Raw genomic sequence first — 13,904 nt, forward strand, 5'->3', positions numbered from 1 at the left:
ATGCTGGTGAAGGCGCGTGGGTGGCTCAGTCGGTTGGATGTCTGCCTTTGGCTCGGGTCATGATCCCAGAGTCCCAGGATTGAGTCCCGCATTGGGCTCCCTGCTCAGTGGGGAGTCTGCTTCTCCTTCTGCGCCTCACCTCTCTCTGTCTCTCTCTCTCTCATAAATAAATAAAAATAAAATCTTTAAAAATAAAATAAAATGCTGGTGAGACACATGTGTAACGACGTCAGGTACAGAAGCAGGTACATAAGACTGAGCTGGAGAATATTTAGGAACCAAAGAATAGGTGGTACATGCAGACAGAGCAAATTTATAGATTCTGTCTCTGTCTCTTTCTCAACAAAGATTAAGAAGACGAAAGCAAAGAAAAACATAATTATGACCTCTTCTTTTGAAATATATCCATCATCTGGATCTACAGAGTTTGATCTGACTTATTTGCCAAGATTTAGAAATAATTCTGCTTCAGTGAAGTTTTCATTACCTTATTATAGAGAGACCCCACATCTCCATTTGATCTATAACTATGAGATAAATATAAATAAATCTATACCTACGATGTATAAAATATGTAACAGCAGAAGAGGAAAAAGAAGTCCTGAGCTTTCAATTTTTAAAAAAAACACATAATCCACTAAAAGTGATACAGTATTCTAGTCAGAAACAGGTCAGTTTGAATAGATACAATAGAAGATTTAAAAATAAATCCTACTAGTAGTTGCCATTTTAGATTATCAAGTCAACTAAGGTCTCAAGCAAAAATGCAATCTAGAAATGGCATATAATACACTGATGAAAAGAGGGAGTTATTTGTAAAGGAATTGATTGGTTATTCAATATGCAGATGAATTAAGAATTTTCTCATTCATTCTCTATTCCCTCCTAACAGGGATCACCTAGTTCCTTCAGTTTCTGGGCTCTCTGACATCATTCTTCCTGATCATCCCTTTTTGTTACCTTTGTCTTAGCAGGCAGACGAATAGCTCCATCACCTGTGCTGTGGCTAATGTAAGTGACTGTGACATTATGAGAAGCATTATATAACCAATGAGGACACATGCTTTAAGAAATCATTCTAGAGGGGCGCCTGGGTGGCTCTGTCTGATAAGCACCCGACTCTTGATTTCAGCTCAGGTCATGATCTCAGGGTCGTGATACTGACCCCTGCATCTGGGCTCCATGTTCAGCAGTGAATCTATTTCCTCCTCCTTCTCCCTCTGTCCCTAGTCCCCTCTAAAATAAATAAATCTTTTTAAAACTTCATTCTAGAGCTGGTTCTCAAGATCATAGGTATAAAATGTCTAGCAAAAAGAACCACGTATAGTAAGTAATCACTTATTTTCAGCTGTCTTTCCACCCCCACCACCAGCCATCCTCTCTTTACGTGGAGTCTACCCTTTTATAGTTTATAGTTGTCCAGATCCTATGCTAACTTCATTTTCTGTAATTTCTATATGAGAATGCCTCCTTAAACTTATTTCTGCATCCTGTATACTTAAATGATATACTTGAGTGGTGGTAAAACTCATAGTTCTTCAAAAGCAACAATAAATAATAGCGAATTTGTCTACTGAGTACTTATCATGTGCCAGAAAGTTCTCAGTACTTTATACATGATTATCTCACTCACCCTCACAATTGCTCTCTAAGGAAGTTGTATTATTACCTATTTTACAGATGAGGAAACTGAGACACAGGTCAAACAGTTAAGGTCAAGGATAGGAGAGAAACATGGGCAGTGTAACTTCAGAGACTATGCTTCAACCACTACACATAAAATGCCAGTTTTCTCAAGCCTTATGAGGCCAGCAAATTTTGGGAGCTGTTCTGTATAAAAGGGCCCCATGGTTAAATGATCTTGAAAACCCTGCATTACACGGAGTTTTTACAAATACAATAATTTACAAAACTAATTAAGAAAGTAAATGGTAGAGAAGTCATGTTGCAAAGAAATTGAATTAATCTTGCTGAATCCATTGCTTCTCAAACTCTGAACCTTAAAACCTGCTTTTACATAGTTTCTAATAACACCTCCCAGAATGGATATCTGTGGACAAGACTTTGAGGACAGTATTCAGAGATGGCCTCTTACCTGTGGCACTGAGAGATTTGGAGGTTCATGGCTGTCCCACAGGACAAATTCAAAAAAGTCTTCAAAGATCTCTCCACCAAAGTGACGATAGTAAATGATGCCATTAAATAGATCCCTCTGAAGGAAGCCAGAGACAGGATAGCCTATCGGGTCCACAAAACAGCACATACTTTTGTAACAGTCTTCCAGATGTTGGGGTATAAAGATATTGGACTTATCTCCAAAGTATTCTCTGCCTAGTATGGTGTATGCACCCAAGGACTTTTCATTAAATACTTTTATCAAAGCTTAGAAATAATAAGCAGAAAAATTAAAGTTGCTACACCTGTCTTAAAATAGGTAGAAAAATTAGCATTACAAAAAATATTTTTAAGAAACAGTCTTAACACTATTTGATCCCTATTTTGTTACTCCTGACTACTTTAAGAAGTAGTTATGAAATTATTCTAATAAAACATAAACAAATGTTTTTCATGAAATTACTTTATCAATAATTTAGAATAGGCCAAACACTTCTCTTCAAACTTATTTGTTCTATCATTTTGCTTGGCAGATGTAATTTTTCATAATGTAATAGCCTGAGGCTCAGCTCTCCAGATGCACAGACTTGAATAGATCAATTTAACTTTTCTAGGTATCAGGTTTCCCATCCATAAAATGGGAATGATAATGGTATCTTACCTCATCAACTTGATGTCCACCCTTGTACAAATTCTGACACCAACAATCTTAACTGTTCAGAACTTACCTATCAGCCCTGGCCCTGGCTTCTTCATGATCTCTCCAGCCTGAGGAGGTTTCGTGATATTAAAGAAGATGTAGTCATCACTGGAGTCCATGTCTGATGCTCTCAGCATGGAACCCTGGATCAGTATGGTCTGCCCCTCCTCCAGTTCAATCACAATGTTGCTTATGAGGAACGGGGGACTGTCATCTTTGGGCAAGATGTTGATGGGAAACTTATGGCGGATGCTGTGATGGCCATCGAATATCCTGAAGATCACAAAGTCTTTGGTGGAGTCACTGTCGTCATGATGATAGCGAACAACTCCAGCCTGAAGGTCAGCCACAGTGAAGAGAAATCCTTTCCCACCTGATGGAGAGAGCAGAGATGGAGCTGACTGAATGAGGGGTGCCGAGGGAGCAGCTGTAGTGAAAGCAGACCTAGAGGAGAAGGCATTGAGGAAAGTGGACCAGCCAATACTTGCCTCACTTAAACAAACAGTCTTGTTTAGTCAACTCTGGGCCTCCACAGATCTGGTTTTGAATACTGGCTGTAACATTAATTAGCTATGAGACTTGGGCAAAGTACTTAATTCGCTTGAGACTCGTCTATAAAATGGATAATAATACCTACCTCATATTCCCTAGTAAGGATGAGAGAACTTAAAGAAGAGTAAGCCTACAAAATATGTTGATTTTTATTAAACTCATTGTTATCATCCTACATGGCAGCACTTCTTAGAGGGGCAGTCTTAAACCAAGAGCATCAGTACCGTCTGGGAAGTCGTTAGAAATGCAAGTTCTGGAGGTAAGCCCCAGCAATCTGTGTCTTACTAAACCTCCAGGAGAGTCTGACACATGCTAAAGTTCGAGCATCACTGGCTTATTGCCCAAGAGCTAGAGCTCTAATATCTAACGGCCTGGGTTCAAAGCCCAGTTCAGCCATTTTCTAGGTACATGACCTTAGACAAGTCAACTTCTCTAAATCTCAGGTTCCCCATTTGTAAAGTGGGAACAATAATACTACCTCATTTCATAAAGCTGATATAAGATAAAGTATGTAGAATGCTTTGTATAGTATCTGGCACAAAGAAAATCCTTAATAAATATTAGTACTATTATCTACCTCCTCTGAGCCACATCATCATGGGCTACCACTCTACTCTTCATTTCTACAGTATTAGTAAACATTGCTTCACTCTGCAGAAGTGATTACAATTCTTGATGGCAAGTGCCCCAGTAGTCTCCCTACACTGTATGGTTGTTTTAAAAACCTCATTGGAATAAGCGATTAAACATTCGTATAATAGACACTACAGGTTACTTGCCCAGTAGCCACTTCCTGCTTCTTCACCAGTACCAGATTCTAGTTTTATTTGGAATGGCAATATGACCATTAAAAAATATTCCCAGACTCCATTGCATCTAGGGGGTAGTATGTGCTTGGTAGATTTAAGTGGAACCCACTGTATCAGGTTCCTGCGAAAAGTTGTTAAAGAGAGTAAATTAATTAACATAACTTTTTTCATTTCCCTTCTTTTTCTTCCTTCCTGGAATGCAGACCCAATGTCTGGAGGTGTAGGCACCATCTTCTGACCACTGTCAGAGCAGAAAGAGCTCCTGGCATCATGGATCTGGAAGGCCTACCTCTGGGCAACTTGTCACATGAGAAAATAACTCTTGAATTTTTTAAATCCCTGTAGCTGGGTTTCCCTTACATGCAGCTGAACATCTATCCTAATTGATATACCCAGGCTTAAGCTGATCTCCTACTCTTCTGGAATTACTGAATTACACAAGAGAATTTATCATTTCGTTTTTGATTTCTGAATTCCTAATCACAAATGATAATAAATAAGAGCTCCCTTTCTGCTTTATAGTTAGGAATACCAAGAGGATAAGTGACTTAAATCCTCTGAGCTCATTATAAGGAATGGACTATATTATCATACAATATGAATATTATTTTATTAGGGCTATTACCTTGTTAACTACTATCCTTATAATCATAATTAACATAACATAATGCTACTAATATAATAACATAATGATTACCAAATATTAAAAAAACTAAGTTTTTCTGTTTTTCAATACATTTTTCTGAATGAGAGAAATGAGAAGGAAATATTTTGTCTTCCAACTGGGACAAGATCATCAGTTAAAGAGTATATTTAGAAGGAGTACTACATGGCATCTAAGATTTAAATAATGAGCCAAGTACAAGATGTTACTCATAAATGGTCATCCAGGGGCACCTGGGTGGCTCAGTCAATTAAGTGTCCAACTTAATTGATTGAGCTCCACATCAGGCTACTTGCTGGGCATGGAGCCTGCTTGAGATTCTCTCTCTCCCTCTTCCTTGCCCCTCCCCCTTCAATAAATAAATAAGTAAATAAATGAATGGTCATCCACTGATGTGAGCACCCTAACACAAAAGCTAATGGTTTCAAGATCTCCAGATTTTCTGGATATGACAATTTATTTAGAAATGAGGTCTAAGACAGAAGGTTTATTTGAATAAGTCATAGTTGAAAACTTCCCTAATCTGCAGAAGGAAACAGACATCCAAATCCGGGAGGCACAGAGAACTCCCATCAAAATCAACAAAAGCCAGCCAACACCAAGACATATCATAGTAAAATTTGCAAAACAGAGAGATGAGGAAAGAATTCTGGAAGCAGCAAGGGAAAAAAATTCCTAACCTACAAGGGACGACAAATCAGGTTCACAGCAGATCTCTCCACAGAAATCTGGAAGGCCAGAAGAAAGTAGCATGATATATTCAACACGCTAAATGGGAAAAATATGCAGCCAAGAACACTTTATCCAGCAAGGCTATCATTGAGAATAGAAGGAGAGATAGTTTCTGAGACAAACAAAAACTAAAGGAGTTCATGACCACTAAATCAGCCCTGCAAGAAATACTAAAGGGGACTCTTTGAGTAGGAAAGAAAGACCAAAAGCAACAAAGACTAGAAAGGAATCTCCAGAAACACCAACTTTACAGGTAATACAACGGATTTGCAAGACAATACAAATATGAATAAATTCATATCTATCAATAATCACTCTGAATGTAAATGTACTAAATGCTCCAATAAAAAGACATAGGGTATCAGAATGGATTAAAAAAATAAAACAAGATCCACCTAATGCTGCCTAAAAGAGACTCATTTTACTTATTTATTTTATTTATTTTTTAAGATTTTTATTTATTTATTTGACAGCGAGAGACACAGCGAGAGAGGGAACACAAGCAGAGGGAGTTGGAGAGGGAGAAGCAGGCTTCCCGTGGAGCAGGGAGCCCAGTGTGGGGCTCGATCCCAGGACCCGGGGATCATGACCTGAGCCGAAGGCAGACACTTAACAACTGAGCCACTAGGGTGCCCCGAGACTCATTTTAGACCTAAAGACACCTGCAGATTGAAAGTGAGAGGTTGGAGAATCATCTATCATGCTAATGGATGTCAAAAGAAAGCCAGAGTAGCCATACTTACAACAGACAAACTAGATTTTAAACCAAAGACTGTAAACAGAGATGAAGAAGGACACTATACCATAAGTAAGGGCTCTATCCAACCAGAAGATCTAACAATTGTTCCAAAAAATAGAAATGGAAGGAAAACTTCCAAACTCTTTCTACAAGGCTAGCATTACCTTGATTCCAAAACCAGACAAAGATCCCATTGATAAAAAGAATTCCAGGCCAATAGCCCTAATAAAAATGGATGTAAAAATTCTCAACAAGATACTAGCAAATCGAATCCAACAGTACATCAAAAGAATCATTCACCATGATTCAGTGGGATTTATTCCTGGGCTGCAAACATGGTTCAACATTTGCAAATCCAACATTTGCAAATCCATCAACGTGATACACCACATTAATAAAAGAAAGGATAAGAACCATATGATGCCCTCAATAAATGCAGAAAAAGCACTTGACAAAAACAGGATCCATTCTTGATAAAAATCCTCAACAAAGTAGGGCTAGAGGGAATATATCTCAACATAATAAAGATCATATATGAAAAACCCACAGCTAATATCATCCCCAATAAGGAAAAACTGAGAGTTTTTCCTCTACAGTCAGGAACAAGACAAGGATGTCCACTCTCACCACTGTCATTTAACACTGTACTGGAAGTCCTAGCCTCAGCAATCAGACAACAAAAAGAAATAAAATGCATCCAAATTGGCAAGGAAGAAGTCAAACATTTCCAGATGCTCCATGATACTCTATGTAGAAAATCTGGAAGATTCCACCAAAAAAACTGCTAGAACTGATAGATGAATTCAACAAAGTCACAGGATACAAAATCAATGTACAGAAGTCTGTTGCATTTCTGTACACCAATAATGAAGTAGCAGAAAGAGAAATCAAGGAATCAATCCCATTTAAAATTGCAACAAAAACCATAAGATGCCTAGGAATAAACCTAATGAAAGAGGTAAAAGACCTGTACTCTGAAAACTATAGAACACTGATGAAAGAAACTGAAGATAACACAAAGAAATGGAAAAACATTCCATGCTCATGGATTGGAAGAACAAATGTTGTTAAAATGTCTATGCTACCCAGAGCAATCAACGTATTTAATGCAATCCCCATCAAAATACCACCAGCATTTTTCACAGAGCTAGAACAAACAATCCTAAAAATGTGTATGGAATCATAAAAGACCCCGAATAGCCAAAGCAATCTTGAAAAAGAAAAACAAAGCTGGAGGCATCACAATTCCGGACTTCAAGCTCTATTACAAAGCTGTCATCATCAAGACAGTATGGTACTGGCACAAAAACAGACACATAGATCAATGGAACAGAATAGAGAATAGAGAATCTAGAAATGGACCCTCAACTCTATGGTCAACTAATATTCAATAAAGCAGGAAAGAATGTCCAAACAAGAAAGAATCTCCAACAAAGCAGGAAAGAATGTCCAATGTCAAAACAGCAGGAAAGAATGTCCAAAGAAAAAAGACAGTCTCTTCAACAAATGGTGTTGGGAAAACGGGACAGTAACATGCAAAAGAATGAAACTGGACCACTTTCTTACACCATACACCAAAATGAATTCAAAATGGATGAGGGGTGCCTGGGTGGCTCAGTCATCAGGCATCTGCCTTTGGCTCAGGTCATGGTCCTGGGGTCCTGGGATCGAGCCCCGCACGGGCTCCCTGTTCGGCGGGAGGCCTGCTTCTCCCTCTCCCACTCCTCCTGCTTGTGTTCTCTCTCTCACTCTGTCAAATAAATAAAAATCTTAAAAAATAAATAAATAAACAAAATGGATGAAATACCTAGACGACACAAACAATCAAAATCCTAGAGAACACAGGCAGTAACCTCTTCGACCGTGGCCACAGCACTTCTCACAAAATATGTCACCACAGGCAAGGGAAACAAAGGCAAAAATGAACCATTGGGACTTCATCAAGATAAAAAGCTTCTGCACAGTGAAGGAAATAACAAAACTAAAAGGCAACCTACGGAATGGGAAAAGATATCCAAATGACATATCAGATAAGGGGTTAGTAGCCAATATCTACAAAGAACTTAGCAAACTTAGCAAGAAACCAATAATCCACTTAAGAAATGGGCAGAAGACATGAATAGACATTTTTCCAAAGAAGACATACAAATGGCCAACAGACACATGAAAAGATACTCAACATCTCTCATCACCAATACAAATCAAAACTCCAATGAGATATCATCTCACATCTGACAGCATGGCTAAAATGAACAACACAGGAAACAACAGATGTTGGCAAGGATGCAGAGAAACGGGGACCCTCTTACACTGTTGGTGGGAATGCAAACTGGTGCAGCCAATTTGGAAAACAGTATGGAGTTTCCTCAAAAAGTTAAAAATAGAACTACCCCCATAACCCAGCAATTGCACTACTAGGTATTTACCCAGTGGATACAAAAATACTGATTTGAAAAGGTATATGCACCCCAATGTTTATAGCAGCATTATCAACAATAGCCAAATTATGGAAAGAGCCCAAATGTCCATTGACTGATGAATGGATAAAGAAGTTGTGGTATATACATATATATAATGGAATAATACTCAGCCATCAAAAAGGATGAGATCTTGCCATTTGCAAGGACATGGATAGAACTAGAGTGTTTTATGCTGAGCAAAATAAGTCAGTCAGAGAAAGACATATTCCATATGATTTCACTGATATGTGGAATTTAAGAAATAAAACAGATGAACGTGGGGGAGGGGAAAAAAGGAGAGAGGGAAGCAAACAATAAGAGACTCTTAACTATAGAGAACAAACAGGATTAACGGAGGGGAGGTGGGTGGGGGATGGGCTAAATGGGTGATGGGTATTAAGGAAGGCACTTGTTGTGATCAGCACTGGGTGTTGTATGGAAGTGATGAATCATTAAATTCTACTTCTGAAACCAGTATCACATTATATGTTAACCAACTAGAATTTAAATAAAAACTTAAAAAAAGAGAGAGAGAAAGAAATGAGGCCCAAGAGATGCTATGTACATCCTGTCAAATATGATCTGCCTTTGGAGAAAATACTTCTCAGGTTCTCTTCTAGGTCGGAGAGACTGATCTTTCACCTCTTAGTGTAAGCCGTCCATGCTGCAGGCCGCCCACGGTGACCAGCTGGACAGCGTGGATGTCATCATTGTCGACAATCTGAAACTGTTCCCAAGTGATGGCCCGAGACTGCCCCTCTAGAAGACTCAGACCTACAAGAGAAAACAGAAAAGTGCCCTAGAAAGTTCTGTGACATGCCAACATGCCTACTTTAAGACAAGATTAATGAATTTTCATTCACGAAACTAGCTGAAAATTGTATCTTTAAAAGCTTTTCAAGAAATTTGAATTCAGCTTTTATTTTTAGTAATATTTCTTTTTTTAAGATTTATTCATTTAGCTGAAGGAGAGAGAGTGCAGAGGGGAGGGGCAGAGGGAGAGGGAGTGGGAAACTCAAGCAGACTCCATGCTCAGCATGGAACCCAATGCGGGGCTTGATCTTATGACCCTGAGGACATGACCTGAGCTGAAACCAAGAGTCAGACGCTTAACCGACTGAGCTGCCCAGGCACCCCATATTTTTAGTAATATTTCTACTTTTTTTAAGATTTTATTTATTTGACAGAGAAAGAGAAAGGGAGAGAGAAAACACAAGCAAGGGGAGTGGGAGAGGGAGAAACAGGCTCCCCACTGAGCAGGGATCCCCGACTCGGGGCTCGATCCCAGGACCCTAGGACCATGATCCGAGTCAAAGACAGACACCTAACCGACTGAGCTACTGAGGCGCCCTGTAATATTTCTACTTTTAATACTATTAACCCCAATCTGACAACTGGTTCCTTATATATCCATTGGAGGCATGGTGGTGCCAGAAAATAAATAAAGGAAAGAATGGATGTTATGTTCATGGTAGTCTCTTGTTCAAAAATGTCCACAAGGAATTTTTCAAAGATGACATCTAGATATTTTAAGCGGGCAAAAGAATCAGAAGAGCTTTTCCATATAAGTTGGGAGTGCAAGAGTAGCTCGCAGGACAGAGAATGTAAAGTGGGTAACTGTGCAAATACGGAGCTACTCTGCTAAGGGAGTGTTTAACGGTATTAGACATGAAGTGTCTGACACCGCAATGAGGGCTGAATTTTATTCTAGGCTCTAATAAAGAAGGGACTTTTGTAACTAGAGGAAATGGAATAAAACCTTCTCCTTGGACCCAGCATGCTGGAGGAAATCTAGGGAGAGAGGGAAAGTGCTGCTCAGAGCAGCAAGAATATAGATCCTGGACAGAACACTCCAGTGAAAAACAGGGAGCTGAGAGCATCACCAACCATTCCCATTATTCAGAAGATCCAGGAGCTGACAGATTGCAAAGAATCTTAAATGGGAGCAAAACTTTTTAGGGAAACAAGTTGATAAAACTTAAAGGCAGGGTACTGGTGGACCAGATGACGCTCCCATTCAAACCTGCCCAGCTTCCCCTGCCACCCACCCCCCACCCGGCCGTGACCACGTGCCTGCCCTCTCACAGCAGCAGCCCCATGAGGGTCCCCATAGTCCCCACAACTGTAAAGTCCCGGCTGCCACCATTGCCTCATCTTCTGGTATGTGGCTGGTTACCTCAACCGTCCTCTTGGGCAAGGGCCAGCTTGTGGCATGCCCTACCTTTGTGACCACGGCCAAGTCCTACACCAGGGGATCAAGGGAGTTTCTGTAGCAGCCGCAAAGAGGGGTCAGGCAGCTCATCATGGACATGTGGGGAGCTGAGCTCCAGGGAGGCAAACTGACCACAGTGAGCCAGGAGATGGGAAGGAGCTAAGAGAGAGACCATTCACATTTTCCCCAGCCCACCTCTGACTCCACCCACACACAGTGGCTCGGTCTCAAGGAGACACCAGCCCAACATAGCAGCCAACCTCACTTCCTCATCAGCTTAGTCACGCCACCTTTTTATCTGTTTCCCACAACTGCCTTTCCCTCTCATTCTTGTTTGCAGTATAGGGTTAATTTACTTGACCTGCCTCAAGGGCTGCTGACTAGGAAACCTGGGATAAGATACACAGTCTGGAGAGAGAGACAGAGAGAGAGGAAGAAAGGAGGGAGGGAGGAAAAAAGGAAAGAAGGAAGGGAGGAAAGAAGAGAGGGAGGACAAGCACATATAAAGAATCTCTGTGAGGGGCGCCTGAGTGGTCTAGTCAGTTAAGTGTCCAAATCTTGGTCTTGGCTCAGCTCTTGACCTCAGGGTCGTGAGTTCAAGCCCTGCATTGGGTTCCACGCTGGGCGTGGAGCCCACTTAAAATAAAATTAAAAAAAAAAAATCTCTGTGACTGGTAATAAGGGTTTTGAAGCCAAGAGTGTGTGGTACAGCATAGTACAAGGCATCATGGGACACAGCAGAAGAGCAAGCAAGACTAGAAGTATAGATAGCAAAATATTAACAGTGGTTCTGTCTTCGTGGTGGAGTAATAAATGGTATTATTCATTCATTACTGTTTCATTCATTTATTCATTACTATCCATTCATTATTATTATCATTATTGTTATCCATTCATTCAAGTTATTGTTTAATGTACTTTCCAAGTTTTCCATGATGAACATATATTAAGTTCATAATAAGTAAAAATTCATTTTAAAAAAGATTCTCACGTCCAAAGTAGCCAAAACCAGATTTCGAGCTCTCTTAACAAACTTTCACAGATTACACAGACTATTAAATCTCTACACTCAAGCAATAATCCGCTTAATATGTGATTCTCACTAAACTTCAGGTTATCAAATCCTTCTTTTCTTTCATTATCCCTCTAACAGAAGTAGAGTGGGACATAAAAGCAGCAAGACTGCTCAACCAATGTTCTCCTCACAACTGAAACTCACACACGTACAAACCCGTGTGTGTGTGCCTGCGTGCAAGGGCTTACACACACACACACACACACACACACACACACACACACACACACACTGACAAGTCTAGGCCACCACTTGAGGATTTAAATCAGAGATATTTTCCCCTTAACAGAACCTACAACCACTACTTGTAAGTATGTTTTGAATGCTATCAGTGGGAAAGGAAAAAATCTTCATTTACATTCCACGTTTACATCTGCTCTAAATATATACATTGCATTAAAGACCACTCAGAAGTGACCTTCTTTTACAATAAATAAAGCAATTGAAGCTCTTTATTCACGTATGATGGTTTCCTTGCATGTCCTAAAAACAGGACAATGAATTAGTCTACATCTTCCTTCCCTCCTCTGAACAGTCAGAGTTGGAGACCTTTTCTCTCTCTGTCCAATTATAGCTCAATATCACAAATAGTCACTTTTTGGCCTCATTCAGTTGAAAGGTGTTCCTTCTGGCTTAGTTCCTCCAGAGGAAAAACTTGGCTTCACCACACAGGAATCCTGCATTTAAATTTCTCACCCTGCTGGTAGGAAAAACAAAACAAAACAAAAACAACTCTCTGATTGCCTTCATTGGTCTGGGTTTCAGTTGCCTCATGCACGAAATGGGAAGGAACGACCTTTCTTTCCTGACCCATATAATTTCCCGTCCTCCCTTCAGGGTTCTGTAGCTTGATGCCCTACACGGAGCTTCACCTGTGTTCCAGGACACTCGGGGGGCATTTGTATCTGCTGTTCTGATGGAGATGTGGACGGTGATAGGTGCACTCCTTTCGAAGAAGAAGTCATAAACCTCCACCTCCACCTGTAAACAAACCGTTGTATAAGAATCACACATTGACAATTTATAACATAAAATACCATTATTCCTGGGGCAGACACCACAGATGGAGGCAAAACAGATTTAGGTTTCTGCTGTTCCCTGATGTCATTTTTCTTAAAGATTCATTTATTTATTTTAGAGACGGGGTTGTGCAGGGGGAGGGGCAGAGGGAGAGAGGCAGGCTCCCTGGGGAGGGTGGAGCCCCATGCGGGGCTCAGTCTCACAACCCTGAGATCACAATCTGAACCAAAATCAAGAGTTAGATGCTTAACTGACTGAGCCACCCAGGCGCCCCACCTGATCTCATTTTTGACAGCCTGATCTCACGTTTTCAGGCTCTAGATTTTGTTCCTTAGTTAACAGTATTTTTAAATTTTCCTCTCCATGAAAGAAGCTTTTAACCTGAAATAAACAAATATGCTGAAGAAGGTCCCTGCAATTGCTCAGGAGACCAGCATCAGACCACTCAATTCTCTCTCAAAGGTATAGGGTCTAGAGAAGTGCATCTTAACTAAGGGGACTTTGTTCCCCCAGGGGACATTTGGGAATGTCTGGAGATATTTTGGGTCTCACGAATGGGTATGTATGGTGGGCGGTACTACTGGCCACTAAACAGAGGATGGAGGCCAGGGATGTTCCTATTACTTCCATGCACGAGACAGCCCCCACAACAAAGAATTATCCAGTGCAAATTGCCAATGGTGCTGCTTTTAAGAGCCCTGGTCTTACAGGCATCTATCTCTCCAAACATATTTTTAAATATCCAGATTGTATTTGCTTCCATGAAATCCATAGCTAATAAATGGGGCTATATGAGAAGTTTTTAAAAATATTTTATTTATTTGAGA

At 40.2% G+C, this 13,904-nt stretch overlaps 1 protein-coding gene across 4 annotated transcripts in view; it reads right to left on the reverse strand.

Annotated features, from left to right (window-relative positions):
• The window catches only part of FREM1 (FRAS1 related extracellular matrix 1), a 176,392-nt gene that overhangs the window by 108,674 nt on the left and 53,814 nt on the right, over window positions 1-13,904 (reverse strand). For all 4 annotated transcript variants that reach the window (XM_088018775.1, XM_028107286.2, XM_028107288.2 and 1 more), the window contains 4 exons: window positions 12,930-13,038; window positions 9,413-9,544; window positions 2,844-3,188; window positions 2,096-2,238 (listed from right to left, as the gene is read on the reverse strand). In XM_088018775.1, the coding sequence (XP_087874901.1) occupies window positions 2,096-2,238; window positions 2,844-3,188; window positions 9,413-9,544; window positions 12,930-13,038 (729 nt within the window). The remainder of the gene's footprint in view (window positions 1-2,095; window positions 2,239-2,843; window positions 3,189-9,412; window positions 9,545-12,929; window positions 13,039-13,904) is intronic.

The sequence above is a fragment of the Eumetopias jubatus genome, unplaced genomic scaffold (assembly GCF_037043125.1).
Source record: "Eumetopias jubatus isolate StellerSeaLion01/CBP00866 unplaced genomic scaffold, mEumJub1_p1.0 scaffold_15, whole genome shotgun sequence".
NCBI classification, from domain to species: Eukaryota; Metazoa; Chordata; class Mammalia; order Carnivora; family Otariidae; genus Eumetopias; species Eumetopias jubatus.